The sequence below is a fragment of the Dipodomys ordii genome, unplaced genomic scaffold (assembly GCF_000151885.1).
Source record: "Dipodomys ordii isolate 6190 unplaced genomic scaffold, Dord_2.0 Scaffold163, whole genome shotgun sequence".
NCBI classification, from domain to species: Eukaryota; Metazoa; Chordata; class Mammalia; order Rodentia; family Heteromyidae; genus Dipodomys; species Dipodomys ordii.
Window position 1 is genome coordinate 494891 of NW_012267379.1, and position 16819 is coordinate 511709.

Consider the following 16819-nt stretch of genomic DNA (forward strand, 5'->3'; position numbering starts at 1 on the left):
AAGCTCACTCCACTCTGGCGAGGTCAAGGAAGGCGTAGCACAGACAGCAGTCACCGCACAGGCCAGTCACTGCTGCCAGCCAGGGCGAGCACGGAACGGAGGAACTGGACTCTCAGCCAGACTACAAACACCAAAAAGCAGAGTTTTCTTGAGATGCAGGGTGTACGTTCTTGGACATGGTCACACTGGGATGAGCCACATCCACCAGGAGAGCCCACATGAGTCTAATGGTGACTGCTGGCTACTGTGTGGGTTTAGAAGAGGAAAAGACAAGCCCTGTTCATACTCCTGCAGCAGTGCATGGGCTGAAACCCAGGCCACCCTGACACCCGGCCCTCAGTGATGTCACCTTAGACGGCCTCTCTCCAGCCCACTCCAGCCCAGGAAGGGCTAGAGGGAGGCAGGATGGCAGGGAGGACTGAGACTCTCCATGTGCACATTATTCCACAATCAGTTACTGTGGGGATGGGCACTCAACAGCATAGTCTAACAGACAAATGAAACACAAATGACAAATGTACAGTTTAACACCCCATAAGCAGTTGTGCACCTAGACAGGGTCACAGGTACAATGCAACACAGAGGAAGATGAAGGCCAAGCTCACAACACCGAAGGGTAGAGGTCATAGTGCATAGGGTCAAAGTTACATGCTTTATGAAACCACCCCAGGCCTGCAGCCCCTCAGAGTGGCACTGTGTGTGTGGCAGGGCTCTGGGGACAGCGTGGCTGGACACTTCTGCAGCTTCCTAGGGCAGGCTGGCACCAGCAGTGCAGCTGGGCTGGACGTGCAGCTCGCAGAGCACAGAGGCCTGCGTGGAGCCCACCTGGGAGACGGAGCTGTCTGGGCTGCCTCCTCAGCCCACTCCCATACTTCCTTTCCCGTGATGGCTGTTGAACCAGGGCCCGCATGTTAGGCAAGTGCCCCACTCTGTGATGTCTTGTTGGCCCTTGTTGGCCTCTCCGTGGTGAGCAGAATGCAGTCAGTCTCCAATGCCAATGTGGCCACATGCCAGCCAAGCAAAGTCAGCACGGTGGGACCTGCTGCCCTTGGTGGCTGAAGTTCAAAAGTGTACAGGGGGGCTGGGACTGTAGCTCAGGGGTAGAGCGCTTGCCTAGCATGCATGAAGCCCCAGGTTCCATTCCTCAGTACCACAGACACAGAAAAAGCCAGAAGCAGTGCTGTGGCTCAAGTGGTGGAGTGCTAGCCTGGAGCAAAAGAAGCTCAGGGACAGCGCCCAGGCCCTGAGTTCAAGCCCCAGGACTGTGGGGAAGAAAAAGTACAGGGACAGTAAGAGCCAAACCAAGCAGGAAAGCTGGGCCTGTGTACCCGCTCAGCAATCCCAGGGCCAGCAGGTGTCCACAGGGCAGCAGCCCAGCCCTGCCGTGCCTTCCGCTGTTCGAGCAACTGTCTGAGGCACTGAGTCTCAACTAGGGCATAACTCTTCCAGGAACTTTTCTGGGCCTTTTTACACCTAAAAGACAATGGTCGGTCTCTGCTCACTCCCAATTGTAGGATGAGAGGGTAGATGAGGGAAGCACTTCCCAGTGCCAGTGCCGACACTCTACTCCCCCCCACACTACAAAGATAGCGCCACGCGGAGCTCTGAACACCAAAGTGGCCAGCAAGCCCAACTGGAGCGGGCCTGGCCATCCCCCTGGTGGTCACCACTTCATATCCAGGGTGTCTGCGCAGGGCTCCAGGCTCTGGTGGGTGGTGTGCAGCACCTGCTGCGCTCGGGGAGAGTCGGTGCCCTCCAGCCACTCCTGGTACAGCTCCTGCACGTGCGCACTGCTCTCCGGGGCCCACACGGGGATGTCAGAGTAGATGCCCTCCATCTGCCGAAGCAGGGCCTTGTCCGCATGTCCGTCCTCAGTCTGTGCTTGGCCCCTACCATTCAAGCACCCTGAAAGACACAATTGGTCTCAATGAAGCTCCATCTCAGAGGTGAGTGAAGCAGACGGGCAGGCGAGGAGCGACACGTGGCCTCGGCCAGAGGCAGGCCCAGATGGGTGTCAGAGCCTCAGGGTTCTATTTACTTCACCCATGAATTGGCTTTGCCCCAAACCCCAACAATCAAGCACGAACCTTTCAGAACTGGGAAGGGCTCTGTCTGCAAATCTAGATTCCCAACCTCTCAGGATTTACCCAAACCTGAAGACCGTGGACCACCGACTGCCCATGGGCTGCTCCCACCTGTCCCCACGCTCCCCTCCAGGATGAGCCGGTCCTTGTGTGCTCATCCGCACAGCCCTCCCCTGGACAGACACACAGACTTGGGAGCCAGTCTCCCCTCGTTGAAGGTTGGGTGTCCCCCTTCCCAGTGAGCACCCTGCCCTCTTTCTTAAGACTCCAGCCCTACACAGGCTTGTAGAGCACAGGATGTGGGGTGCTGGAGATGTGCCTTCCCATCCATAGGAGGACTCTGCCCTCCTGAGCTGCCCCCGCCCCCGTACTGCTCCTCCCTCTGCTCCGTACCGGCGGCTTCCCCATCACCTCTTCACGGCCTTCTGGTTGCAGGACCAGGTCAGCTGGCACCGTGTACACTCCCCAAGGTGCCCTGCGTGTCCCTGAGATTGCACAATGTGGCTGGCTGCTACCTGATGCCCGAGCATCTCACCATGTCCAAACAACAGAAACACACCACTCACCTTGGCCCCAAATCAGCTCCCTCCCACCAGGAGTGAGGTTTCCAGCCTACTTCAGCTGGAGTAGACCAGCACGGATCAGTGGCCCCCGTAGCAGTGGCTCTGGTCCTTCCCTGTCAGCATGACTGCACTAGGAAGGTCCAGCCTTCCCAGCAGCAGGGGGAGGACTACCTAGAGCACAGGCCACATCGCTGCCCTTCCTGCCACCACCTCTAATACAGCCAGCACCTGCTGAGCCTCAGTGTGGAGTCCTCGGAGTGAGGACTCCACACTGGGGGCCGACCCGAGGGCTGAGGAGCTTCACCCATGCACTGTCTAGGACCAAGCCCAGCCGTCACTCATCACGCAGGGCGGGCTCTGCAGCGACTATGGCTCACCTCTGGGACATGCGAGGACTTCCACAAAGTGGTATGGGAACTTGTCCTTCTTGAGCTTCAGGATGATGTTCTGGATGTTCCGGAAGCCATATGCTGCAGCAAAGCGCAGTAGGACCTCGCCACTCTTCTCCAGGGTGACTTCACGGAAGTCTTTGTTTCTACAAAGGTACGACAGGTCTGACCGGTGATTCTCGATTGTTGACCTGCACAGCACTTGCTGGTTGATTGGTGGTGGTGGTGGTGGTGTGTGTGTGCTGGTCCTGGGGCTTGAACTCGGGGCACTGTCCCTGAGCTTTAGTGCTGAAAGCTGATGCTCTACCACTTGAGCCACAGTTCCACTTCTGTGGTTTTTTAGTGGTGAATTGGAGATAAGCATCTCATAGACTTTTATGTCTTTCCTGCCCAGGCTGGCTTTGAACCATGATCCTCAGATCTCAGACTCTTGAGTAGATAGGGTTACAAGTGTGAGCCACCAGAATCTATTTTTCCTTTTTTTTTTTGCCGGTCCTGGGGCTTGAATTCAGGGCCCGTGTGCTGTCCCTGAGCCTCTCTGTGCTCAAGGCTGCCCTCTACCATTTGAGCCAAGCACCACTTCTAGCTTTTTCAGAATGGCTTATTGGAGATAGGAGTCTCAAGGGGATTTTTCTGCCCAGGCTGGCTTCACACAATGATTCTCAGCTCTCGCATCATATGTAGCTAGGATTACATGTGTGAGCCACCAGTGCCCCTTTTTGTTAGCTTGTTTTTCCTTTTTGGGATAGAGTCTTACTGTGTATATGTAGCCCAGCGTGCCTTCAAAGTAGACATCCTCCTAAGTCTACCTCCTGAGTGCTGGGATTATGGGCGTGTGACCTACGCTCAGTCGTTTAGCAGAGCCAACACCCGCACTGTTGGGACAACAGGTGCTCCTGTGGAGCTCAGACATGCCACACTCGGACCCTGCCAGCACCAGCCACGGGCAGCACCGCGCACAGGCCGGCTGTGGTGCCCAGGACACACCTCAGTGCGCGGTAGGCGATCTCCTCCACGTGCTCCCCAAACAGCTCCTTGGCGGCATGTCTGAAGACATGGGCCAGATGCCCATCTGAGCCTGCTCCATCATGGCGCCGTACCACGGCCTCCTTCCCGTCTCCGAACCTCATCAGACAAAGAAGACAAGTCCTTCATTAATACCCGTCGGGCTCTGAGGGTGCCAGGATCCACAACATTTTAATCAGTCATGGGGGCTTGAATTCAGGATCTGGGTGCTGTCCCTGAGCATTTTTTTTTTGCCAGTCCTGTGGTTTGAACTCAGGGTCTGGACGCTGTCTTTGAGCTTGTTTTGCTCAAGGCTGGCACTCTACCACTTGAGCCACAGCGCCACTTCCAGCCATTTCTGTGTATGTGGTACTGAGGAATGGAACCCAGGGCTTCATGCACTCTAGGCAAGCGCTCTACCACTGAGCCACCTTCCCAGCCCCTCCCTGAGCTTTTTGGCTAAAGGCTAGTGCTCTGCCACTTGAGCCACAGCTCCTCTTCCAGTTTTCTAGTGGTTAATTGGAGATAAGAGTCTCACAGATTTTCCTGCCCAGGCTGGCTTCGACGTGATCCTCAGATCTCAGCCTCCTGAGAAGCTAGGAGGTGCCTGACTATTACATTCTGTATAGATACTGAAGCTTTGAGGATCACGTTCTTACTGAAGTGTGTCTCTTCTTGTGACATGCTGTGCCCTCTGCTCTGGGTGGCAGGCTGGGCCTGATAAGCACAGGCTCCCAGCAGGCCCTCAAGCTGCAGACATTCTGTAAGTGCCATTCTCACCCCCATAAAAAGGGCACACACCAACACAGTACTCAGATCACCCCTTAGGACATGCAGGTGGCCTCTGTACCCATCATCCTTGCTGGGCATTGGGGTCCAGCAACTGTGCTTAAGGGAGATGCCCATGTGCTAGGAACAGGGGACAGGTGACCCTGGGGTGCATGAACGAGGCCCTGTCCCACGGGCTGGAGCCCAGGACGGGCAGCGTAGGGGAAGCCCTGCTGAGGTGCCCGCGTCCAATGACAAGGTTTCCCAGGAGACAGCTGTGGAGGGACTTCGTCTCATCAGCAGCCGGGCAGCCCTACCCACTGGAGGAAGCCACTTACAGGGTGTCCACAGCCGCATCCCTCACTGGCAGGCCACTTTGCTCCATGATCTGAGCGACTTCACCTGAAGAAAATCGAGAAGGGTGAGACACCTGGAAGACAGCCAGCCCATGCCAGCAGAACACAGTGTTTCTTCCAAAAGAAGACTATGTGCGGTGGCAGCCTAGGACGGCTGCATACAATCACCACACACAGTGGGCAACGTATACTAAGACAAAAAGCACTAAAAATCCCTCTTGGCATTTGAACGGAGGGACTTAGCAAACAATCCATATTGTCTCTCAAGTGAGATTTTGTACATTTAAACTACACCACTACATTTATGAGACATATACACCAAGAACTGGAAACATTTTCTACATTTTCTTTTTGTTGCCCTTCCATTTTCTAATATAGGGCTTTTTCTATGTAGCCCGGGGTGATCTTGAACTCAATCTTTCTGCCTCAGTCTCCCAAGTGCATGCTTTGTGCTTGCTCTACCTTTCCTTGCATGGGGGGATGGGGTCCTGAGAAAAATCCCTGCGAGAAAGAAAGCCCTAAGCAACTGCAAGACGTGGCAGGGCAACCCATGCAGGCTCTTATTTTATCTGCAGAAACAGCCAGCCCAGCCCTGCTCAGGAGTGGAGGATGGAGTGGAGGACGGAGTCCTGAGGGGCTGTGTTCTCTCGCCAAGTGGCCCACCGTGGAGCACAGCTGGCTGGAGTCCCAGCCACAGGCTCCCTCACCGTGGAGTCTCAGGTGAAATCACCCATCAAAGGAATTCCTGCCCTCCCAGGCCACCTTGAGATGTAGCTGCCGCCTGATGTTCTGTGGACCTGAACACTGACGCCCAGGACTCTGGTCTGATCCCAGCAGACCTGCCTGGACATTACCCAGCCCCGCTAGTGGCGAACACGCTTTCTGCTGGAATGCTCTGTGACTTGGGATGATTCCATTCCCAACAGCATTGAGCACACGGTGGCCAAGAGCCATGTCACTGAAACAGATGCCTTTCCACTTTACTCTGAATGCAAAAATCTCAGTGGTGGTGCGGGTTTGGTTGGCTTGTGACTGCCTGTGGTGGTCACATACGGGAAAGTGCCATGATGGGTGTAACCTAAGACTGCAGGCCATGCCACCCAGCCCAGTGGCCCTCCCAGACCCTTGACTAACTGGAGAAAGACAGAGGGGTGAACAGGACTCAGCACCACCCTCTTCCTCCTCCTCCCTTTCACCATGAAGCCCCTGGGACCCTCAGCCATCTGGCCATGCAGAGCCCCTGGCCCTCATGGACACTGGCTCCCAGAGACCCTGCCGCCTCTCACCTGATGTCAGCACACAGTCAGTGCCCCGGGCATCATGCAAATCCGCGGAGAAGCCGTCTCCAAGAGCCTCCAGCTTCTTGTCATAGCAAGGGGCCACGACAACGTGGAAAATCTTCTCTGGAGGCAGGTTCTGCAGAGGAGAGCGCCGAGCTTAGCCCTGGGGGCAGGCCATGATGCCAGAGCACCACTGGTATGAGGACACAGCAATGGCAGAGCACCCCCGCTCCCGGCCCTGGCCAGGGTGCTGAGCTCTGTGGGTGATCCCACTCCACACACACTTCAGTTTCTACACAGCACGTGGTCAGCTGTGTGGGCTGGATTTGCCCACAGAATCTGCAGGCCCCATGTATGCCCAAGACACCCCGGAGAAACAGCAGCAGAGCCTTTTTCCTCCTGAACTCACACACAGGACACAGTAGTTGAGGGCAGAGGTGTGTGTGTGTATGTGTGTGTGTGTGGCATGTGGGCATGCAGGTAAGGGAAGCGTAGGTGTCTCTTGGCTCACCCGCAGGTGCCGGGAGCCTGCCTGAGTGGCACTGCTCCACGGACCCCTTTCCTAGGGCCTAGCCCTGAGGAGCAGGGATCCAGAGCTGAGCAGGGACGGGGACGGGGCACAGCCAGTGACCTGTAAAGTGAGCCCTGTGTAGAAAGGTCCCAGCAGGGACAGGGCAGAGCACAGAGGCTACCCGCCTCCATTACAACTCTGCCAGGAAGTTAAGCAAGCAGCGGCTGGAGGCCAGGGCTCAAAGGCTCAGCTGTCCCCAAGCAGCACCGGTGAGAGGACCAGAGCTGTGGACAGTGGCCAGAGGAGGGTGGATGAGCAGTCGTGAGGAGACTCAGGAAACGTGAGTCCTCACAAACAGGTCATAGGGAAGGCAGGAGGCAAAGCAGAGAGGAAACATTCTCCACGTGACACAGGCATGGGTGGCATTGGTCCAGTTGGCCCTGGCTCTGTTCTCTGTCTCCATGCAGCTGTCTGTTACCCTGGAGGAAGGCCAGTGTGGCACCACCACAGCTGACCAGGTCCTCACTTGGACTGCTTGCTCAAGAGTACAGGACAGCAGAGGGGTGAGGCAGGTACACTCAGGAGCCCCAACCCAGATCTGTCCTGCGATGTGGAAGACAGGACCAAGATAGTGGCAGGAGCCAGACACAAAAGACTCAACACCTAACCCTATGACCCTAGCGACTCAGGAGTCTGAGGTCTGAGATCTGAGGTTCAAGCCAGCCTGAGCAGGAAAGTCCATGAGAATCTTATCTTTAGCCACCAGAAAGCTGTGGCTCAAGTGGTAGAGCCATAGCCTTGAGAGAAAAAGCCAGGCAAGAGCAGAAGGCTCTGAGTTCAAGTCCCCGGACTAGCATGAGTGCACACACTGTTGGCAGGATCTTTTTTTTTTTTTTTTGGTCGGTCATGGGGCTTGAACTCTGGGCTTAGGCACTGTCCCTCAGCTCTTCAGCTCAAGGTGAGCCCTCTACTGCTTGAGCCACAGGGTCATTTCCGGTTTTCTGGTGGTTTATTGGAGAGAAGAGTCTCACAGACTTTCCTGCCTGGGCTGACTTTGAACCATGAGCCTCAGATCTCAGCCTCCTGAGTAGCTAGGATTACAGGCATGAGCTACCGGCACCTGGCCCGTGGCAGGATTTTAAGGAGGTCATGTGGTACCGTAGTTTGAGGGAAACATCAGGACAGAGGAGAGATTTGGTTCCTTGAGCACCACAGCCTGTGGCCTGTCCATCCTACACCTCCATGTCCCGTAAGTGAGGGAACAGCATCTGTGGGTGAGACTCAGGCCTCCCCTTAGCAAGATGAGCAGTGCTTTCCACTGAAGAGAAGGGAAGTGTATGACAGAGAGAGGGACAGCTGTTGGTGTGAAAGGCCCGACAGGCTCTGGTTCTGAAGCCACAGCTGCCAGGCGTTCACTCTGGTACTGATGGTCATCTCCTCCCAGCGCATGCACAGCCCTCTGAAGAATTCCCCTACCTTCTGTCTGGCAAAGTAGTCCTTCACCAGGGAGCCCATGACCTGCTGGGGAGACTTGGCAGTGCACAGGTGTGGGGTGACAGGGTGGCCGAGCACCCGCTCAGCATATCGGACCCAGCCTGCAAAGAGAGCAAACTGTGAGACCGGTCCACCGCTCCCTCCTGCCTCAGTGGCGTCTGGCCCTGGAGCTCCTGAGCCTGCCATCCTGGGGCCACACTCCCCAGGTCTCGTCAGAAGCCTGCAAGGGCACTGTCCCCACCAGGACCAGCCTCCTCAACAGCTGAGGCCGTGGCCAAGGTGTCCGTGAGACCTGGTGTCCTGCAGGCCCTGGCAGGAGGTCACCTCCTCCCTTGAGCATCCAGGCAGCAGACAGGCGTCAGTGTGAAATCCACCATACCAGCTGTGGGGTTGTTAGCCTGGCTCAGGCCGGGAAAGGCAGCAGCTACACTTACCAACTCTGCCAACCTGCTGGAGGTCGGCCCACTTTTTAGGGCAAGAATGCAGAAATTAGGTTGGATGCTGGTACCTCATGCCCTCTGCCAATTTAGTAATTTCTTCCTTCTTCCCTGTGTGTCAAAAATTTCTCGATACCCAGCCTTCCATTTTTTCAGAATTAAAATATCTACGATATTACCCATAACTATTTGGATGTCTGAACTACATCGTCCTTTGATGAGAAAACGTATTTATTAGTTGTTACATTGGTGGTACCAGTGTTTAAAATCAGGGCTTTGCACCTGTGAGGCGAATACTGTCCCATCTGAGCTATCTCAGATTATATGTTAGAGGGGGCCTCACTTCTTGCTTAGGCTGGCCTAAGTGCAGTCTTCCTATCCAAACCCAGCTTGTTTGTTGAGATGGGATCTTGGTAACTTTCTGTCTGAAGTTGCCTCAAACTTCATATCTTTGCCTCCTAAGTAGCTGGGATTACAGGTGTGAGCCATCACACCATTCTAAAATCTTGATTTTCATTAAAAATAGTATGTCTCTGAAACTTCAGAATTACAAATACACATAAGGGATGCAGGTGAGGGTGCACTGCCGTGATGGTGTGCAAGCCCTGGACTCCAGCCCTGCCACCCCACAAGCCACAGCCAGGCTAGGCATGTGAAAGGCAGAAAAGTTGACAAGACCCCTTTTAAGCCCATAGCTGAGCACAATGGCACACACCTGTCATCCCAACCATGACAGGAATCCTACACGAGGTGGGGATCACTTTCCAAGTGCACCCTTATCTCAGAGTAATCAGTGAATAATGGGCTAGATGTGGCTCAGCTGTACAGCCCCTACCTACTTCAAACATAAGTACTAGAGCAGCGGGAGTGAAGAGAGAAAAGGAAGGAAGGAAGGAAATCAAAAGAAAAAATACCACTCAGTTGTGAGGTTGCCCACGATGCCCAGTCCGAGCCTGGAACGGAAGCCCCAGTACAGGCACACACAAATAAACACCACACTTGCACATCAGGTCTGGTGGGATAGGCTCACTGGCTCCCAGCCTCATCCAGGACACACACCTGCCCTGCGTCTCCGCCTGGTGGACTGGGCGGAGGTCAGCATGGCAGCAGCCTGGACTTACCAGGACAGGCAGAGGTCAGCATGGGCAGTGCTCGCCGCTCCTTGCTGTGCTGACGGTATCGACGCACAAATTCTTTCTGACTCTCCAAGATGCTGAAATCTGCAGCTATCGCTGTGTCAAATACATAGTGCACCCCTGCAGGAAAGGGCAGCAGAAGGATTCTCACCACAAGTACAAAATCACCCCTCATTCCCCCTACCTTCCCTCTCTCCCTCTCCCTCTGACAGTTCTGGGCTTGAATTCAGGGCCTGGGCGCTGTCCCTGAGCTCTTCAGCTCAAGGCTAGCACTCTACCACTTGAGCCACAGCGCCACTTCCAGCCTTTTCTGTTTGTGTGGTGCTGAGGAATCAAACCGAGGGCTTCATGCCTGCTAGGCAAGTACTCTACCACTAAGTCACATTCCCAGTCCCTTTATGAGACTCTTATCTTCAAATGAAATACTCAGAAAAAGCTGAAAGTGGTGCTGTGGTTCAAGTGGTAGAGAGCTAGCCTTGGGCACAATGAAACTTGGGACAGTGCCCAGGCTCTAAATTCAAGCCCTAGAACTGGCAAACACACACACACACACAAATCATAAAGTGTTACCATAATAAGAAATTAGTTTCCTTATGGATACGCGTTCTTCATTCGATTATATACTTTTAAAAATTCTCCCTCTCCAAAGAAAGGCTATTATTATTATTATTATTTTTTTTTTTGTCTAGTTGTGGGGCCTAACTCTGGGCCTGGGCGCTGTCCCTCAGCTCTTCAAGCACTCTACCACTTGAGCCACAGCATCACTTCCGGCTTTTTCTGCTTATGTGGTGCTGAGGAATCAAACCCAGGGCCTCATGCATGCAAGGCAAGTTCTCTACTATTGAGCCACCTTCCCAGTCCGAAAGCCTTTTATAATAGAGAACAAATTACTCAAAATGAGATCTTGGATAAAACTACGCTAACTTCAGGCTTTCAAAGACGGGACGCCTTCAGGAATGAGGCAGTGAGTTCCCCTGTGTGGTCCCCGCACATCCCCAGTCAACAGCCCCGGGAGCAGCAGTCTCAGGCTGTTCTCTGGACGTAAAGCCTGGCAGTGTTGGTGGCTCACACCTGTAATTCCAGCTGTGAAGGAGGCCGAAATCTGAGGATCATGGTTCAAAACCTGCATGATCAGTAAGTGTGTGAGACTCTTATCACCAATTAACTCCCAGAAAATCGGAAGCAGAGAGTACCAATCTTTGAGTGAATAAGCTAGCCCTGAGTTCAAGTACTGGTACTGGAACTAAAAAAAATAAAAGACTTAAGCCCTGTTCTGACAATCCTCATGCCAAATGTCATTCTGCTGCGCTACTAACCCTCATGATCACAAAGTCTTTTCCCTTTTGTGGTGACACTGGGGCTCAAGCCCATGCGTCGCTGTTTCATTCATGGCTACTTGATGCTCAAGGGCCACAAAAATACCCCAAAGTAAACAGGCGTCTGGCCGGGCTGGGGCAGGCCCAGCTGGACACAAGTGGGTGCAGAAGTACTTTTGGCATTTAGGGCAGCATCACTCCTGTGTTCATGTCTGAAATCACCACCTTTCGTTCCTCATGTAAGAGACATGAGATGGGGCTGGGAATGTAGCTTAGCAGTAGAGCACTTACCTAGCAATTGAAGCCATGGGCTTGATCCCTAGTACAACAAAACAAAACAAACCCGCCAAACCCAAGCATGCCCATTCCCTTCTGCTTCGCACAGCACATCCCCTGGAAACCGGACACTAAGCATTTCAGAAGTGGCAACGTGGAGGCTATGGACGAGGGGGGGAGACTCCTGGTGTGCATTCACGCACCTGACTCTAACAGCTGCTCATGACCAGTGGGGTGCATACCAGCCCGCTCCCTGTTGGAGGCTTGTTTGACAGATTCAGTTTACATTCTATGAGACTCTCCTAGAAGTTCCTCATCTCTCCTCGACCCTGAAAACTGAACTTTGGAGCACAAAGGGGCACAATTCACCACATTGGCAAAGGTGACTCACCAAGACTTTTGAGGAAGCCACAGAGCCTTCTGGATGCATCAGTGACACAGAGGTTGAATTTTGCAGCAAAATAAGGCAGAGACTGAGGACACACAGACACGACCAGCACTCTGTGCTTTGAGGCATCGCACTTCTACAAGGAGAGGTAGAAGGAGGTCACACACATCCGACCAATGAGGAGAGTAAGCTGCAGCTGTTATGAGAAGACTTTACCCTTGACCTTGTCTTGCTGAAGACAGGGACACCTGTTGTTTAGGAGGGTGATTTGGGGTATACTTGGCCCTGTCCCAGTCAAACAACTCCCTTAGAACACAATCCCTACTCCCCAATACACCCAGAATGTGGCAGAAGAGTACCGACACCAGGATCTCACACTTGACCTCTCCAGGTGAGGCGGAGGGCCTGAGGGGGCCTGCTGCCCGCACTGCCTGTGCAGATGGAAAAGTTTATACAAGAATCTGTATTCTTAGTGGGCACCGGCGGCTCCTGCCCGTGACCCTCGCTACGCAGGAGGCTGAGGTCTGAGAATTTCTATGGCTCAAAGCTAGCATGGGCAAGAAAGTTTTTGACACTCATCTCCAATTAACCATCAGAAAACCAGAAGTGGTGTTGTGGCTCAAAGTAGTACAGTGCTACCCTTGAGCAAAAAGAGATCAGAAACAACACCTAGGCCCTGAATTCAAGCCCCAGGTCTGCGGAAAAAACAAACAAAAACGTATTCTTTTTTTCTTGTGCCACTACTGGGGACACACTCAAAGCCCCATTGCCCTTAGCTTTCCGCTCAAGGCTGGCGTGCTACCACTTGAGCCACACCTCTACTTCTGGCTTTTTTCTGGTGAGTGGGAGAGAAGAGTCATTCAAGATTTGTCTGCCTGGGCTGGCTTTGAATAGAGATCCTCAGATCTCAGTTCCTAAGTAGTTAGGATTACAGGTAAAGATTTTGTTCTTAACAAAGAAGGGCTTGAGAGAAGGCGTCAATGGCAGGGGACGTCTCTGACACAGGAGCAGGGCCGAGATGGCTGAGATGCACGTCAGTGTCCCAGCAGATGCCTACGTCCAGGAGGACAACAGCTCCCTGGGCGGCTCGGCAGGCCCAGGCCCAGCGTGTGCCCCGGCTGTCATACCTTATTAAGGTGCAGAACGTGGAAGAAGTCCTGGGCGTTCTGCTGGGAAAGCTGGACCCCTTCCTCAGGAGTTACACAGCTGTCACGTGCCAGACAGTCACTCAGATACACCTTGGCGTCAGCCAACTTACGGAATTCCCCCTTCTGTAAGAGAAAATGACATTTTGGCATTAATGAGAGCTTCTCTAGGGAGGGATGTGATGCTCATACTAAACAGCCCCTGCTGAGCTCGTGGTGGGGACACAGGGCCTGGCACCTGGCCCACGCGGCTGGGGAGGAATGCTGAGGACAGTCCAGGTCCAGCTATGTTGTGAACAGGAAATGACACTCCTTTGCCACCCAGGAGTCCCATGGTCAGCTCCTTGTCCACTCTCCCATCACAGGCTGTGATCCAGACTGCCCTCCTTGCCTGGGCGCAGCTTCACTCCCTGCGTGCACTGGGTTGTGGCTGTGGTGAGCACTCAGGGTCTCCCTCCAAGCCACTGCCCACTCTGGGTTTCCACCTAAATGTACAGAATGTCCACCTAAATGTACAGAATGTACAGCAGGATCTTTACATCAGCTGGACTGGATCCTCTCTGCCACTCTGGCTGACTTGTTAGCAAAGCTGTCCCCTCCCTGGCTTCCATCCATTATCCATTATCCCTCTGCAGCTGTTGTCTGTCCTAAAACAGACACCTCCACTCCTGAGCCTTTCCTCTTACCCGAGGAGCCTCCAGCATTCACAGGCTTACTGAGCCCACCGCCTCCTCCTGGCATCTCACGCCAACAGAGCATCCACCTCTCCACTGCCCGGGGCCCAGTCAGGCCGCAAATGTGTATTATCTCTCTCACCAGAGCAACAGAAAGGGAGGAATTTAACTCTCCACAACACTGATAAGAACAGAGCCTCGTAGTATGTTCTTTTTTCCTTTTGAGACAGTGTGTTGCTATGCTGCCCAGGCTGGCCTCAAACTTGTGATCCTCCTGCCTCAAACACCCCCCTTTTTTTTTTTTGTCGGCCGTGGGACCTGAAGTCTGCTCTGGGCCTGGGCGCTGTCCCTCAGCTCTTCAACTCAAGGCTAACGCTCTACCACTTGAGCCACAGTGCCACTTCCAGCTTTTTTCTTTTTTCTTATGTGGTGCTGAGGAATCGAACCCAGGGCCTCAGGCATGCAAGGCAAGCGCTCTACCACTGAGCCACCTTCCCAGCCCCTCAAACACCCTTCTGTCCTGTGCACCACCATGCCCAGTGTAGGTGTTTGTTCAAGGTGCTGCACAGACAGCAGGCATGGAGAAGCCCTGGTCCAGCTGCCCCACGGCACTGGTTTCCACTAGCTCAGGGACCAGGTGTTCCTGGATGCCTAGTTGTTGGGAGCCGACAGTGAAGTTTAAAGGTCATCTTGACCCCGGTGCTCACTTAAAAGACACGTTCAAGGAGCTGGCTTACTTAAAAAAATACCAGGTGCCCAGAATTGCTTTGCTATGTCTACAGAGTTTGTTTTACTTTCTACCAGTTGACCTTGTCTTGTTTTTACTGCACTCTGTTTTTACTAAAATTTTCCTTGTTTTTCTGGACTATTGTAACCTTGTGTTACCTCTTGACTTCTAATAGTATATACTAGGGAAAGTTAAAAATAAACAGGGCTGCAGCCTTGAGCTGCAGACCTCCCGACCCCATCCTTGGTCTTATGTCTTTATTTTTCCGCATCCTCACCCCTAGTTCAGGATTCCCTTTTGTTGCCAGCATCTCCGGCACCTAGTGAGCAGCATTCTGGGTTTTTGCCTCAAGCCTTGTTGCTGCCCAGGTCCTAGTCTCCACAACACAGCACCAGCACACAAGAGAATCAGACTAGTGCCCATCAACTAAACAGCACGTTGGAATACCTAAGAGAAAAAAAATCTGTCCCTTGCTTTTCCCACAGGGCCAATTCTCCACATAAACTTAGTTCTAGAGCACTGGTGGCTCACACCTGTAATCCTAGCTACTCAGGAGGCTGAGATCTGAGGATTACAATTCAAAGCCAGCCTGGATGGGAAAGTCTGTGAGACTGTTATCTCCAATTAATCACCAGAAAACAGGAAATGGCACTGTGGCTCAAAAGTGGTAGAGCCCTAGCATTGAGCTTGCTCAGGGACAGTGCCCATGCCCTGAGTTCAAGTCCCATGACTGACAAAAATTGATTCTAGAAATTTCTAAGGGGTGAAGTGACTTAACCTCCTCCTAGCACTAGTTCTTGTGAGCAGGGGACACTGGTAGAGCACCCCGAGCATGCGATGGCAGGCTCAGAGTGTGTGACACATTAACAACAAAAACAGAACTGGAGGAGCAGAGGACATGGTCCCAGGGGCAGAGCACCTGCCTAGCAAGCGTGAAGAATGAACTCAAACCTGAGTATTGCCAAACAAAAAAGAAATTTAAAAGAATTCTGAAAAGAACTGAATTGCAGAAAAACCTATTTGAACACTAAGCTTACAGAATCATGACATTTGCTGAGCACCAGTGGCCCGCACCTTTAATCCCGTCTGCTGGGGAGGTTGGGAACAGGGACACTAAGGTTGGACGCCTGGCTCAGGTGCTACTGCGCCAGCCAATGAGCAGAAGTACTGGGTACCAAATCCAAGTCCCAGTCTCGAACACAGAAAAATAATGGGAAGACTGAAGTTCCAAGGCCATCCTGGGCAGAAAAGTTTGAGACTCCTCTCAAGGCAGAGCTGAGCGCAGTGACACACACCCACATCATAAGCTACGGGGGGGGGGGGGGGGCTGCGACTGCAGGATCAAGGACTCTGCCTTCATGGAGAGAAGGGGGACGCAGTGGCACACACCTGTGACCCCAGCAACTACAGGAAGCACAAAACGGGGACTGCAGTCAGACACACTCAGGGCAGGAAGCAAGACCCTATTCTAAAAATAACCAGTGAAAGAACCGTGCTGGAGGCATGGTTGAGTACTCCACTAGCCTAGCAAGTGCGACTTGAGTTCAAACTCCAGTGCTGCCAAATATAAAAATCATGACATTTAAGTTTTTAGAAATTTCCTACCCGTGGTATACAGAACAGAGGTTTCCATTTAAGACTTGAGGGTTCAGTATCATACTTCACTCCTCTGTTCAGTGTTTCAGCCTGGTGTGTTTGAGAGCAAAGGTGGCTGCACCCCAGCCCTGAGCCCTTCACTTTCACACTGGTCTTTCTTAGAACAAGATGTGCACCATGACTCGAGCCTCTGAACAGGACAAACAACAGCCGCTCACTTTAGGCTGATACAAAACTGAGGAATCTACTTGCCTCTTCGTTCTCCTCCACTGGACTTGGGGCATCGATGGGCACATTCTCTTGGTCATCAGTTTTTGTTTTTTTACTACATTCCTTGAAAAGGCAAAGGAACATTGTCAAAGAACAATTTCTAACCTGATTCTGTCACAAGAAACACATATCTTGATCCATTAACTTCATATCTATGAATCTTTTCTACAGAAATGAGAGTACTGCGCTTACAGGTGGACGATGGCGCACGCACGCACGCACGCCTGAATTGTTCTCACTGAAAACTAGAAGTAAAGCGACCGTCGTGCACATCTGACTCATCTGGACCAGGCACACGTGGGCCGTGGGCGGGCATCCGGGGCTGGATGAGCGTGGAACGCGCGGGTGGGCGCCGGAGTGAGAGCCGGCCGGAGTCCGCGGCCCTCAGGCGGCCCGGCGCAGAC

At 53.1% G+C, this 16819-nt stretch overlaps 1 protein-coding gene across 2 annotated transcripts in view; it reads right to left on the minus strand.

Moving 5' to 3' along the window:
- Window positions 1-1194: 1194 nt before the first annotated feature.
- Narf (nuclear prelamin A recognition factor) overlaps window positions 1195-16819 on the minus strand; it is a 21491-nt gene continuing 5866 nt past the window's right edge. The window contains exons 2-12 of one of the 2 annotated variants that reach the window (XM_013033131.1): window positions 16398-16478; window positions 13131-13274; window positions 12007-12139; window positions 10009-10143; window positions 8433-8551; window positions 6452-6581; window positions 5148-5211; window positions 4024-4161; window positions 3025-3182; window positions 1668-1905; window positions 1195-1473 (exon numbers count right to left, since the gene is read on the minus strand). In XM_013033131.1, the coding sequence (XP_012888585.1) occupies window positions 1224-1473; window positions 1668-1905; window positions 3025-3182; window positions 4024-4161; window positions 5148-5211; window positions 6452-6581; window positions 8433-8551; window positions 10009-10143; window positions 12007-12139; window positions 13131-13274; window positions 16398-16478 (1590 nt within the window). In that variant the 3' untranslated portion in view covers window positions 1195-1223. Of the gene's footprint in view, window positions 1906-3024; window positions 3183-4023; window positions 4162-5147; window positions 5212-6451; window positions 6582-8432; window positions 8552-10008; window positions 10144-12006; window positions 12140-13130; window positions 13275-16397; window positions 16479-16819 lie in introns of both variants that reach the window. The other variant, XM_013033132.1, reaches the window with a different exon arrangement.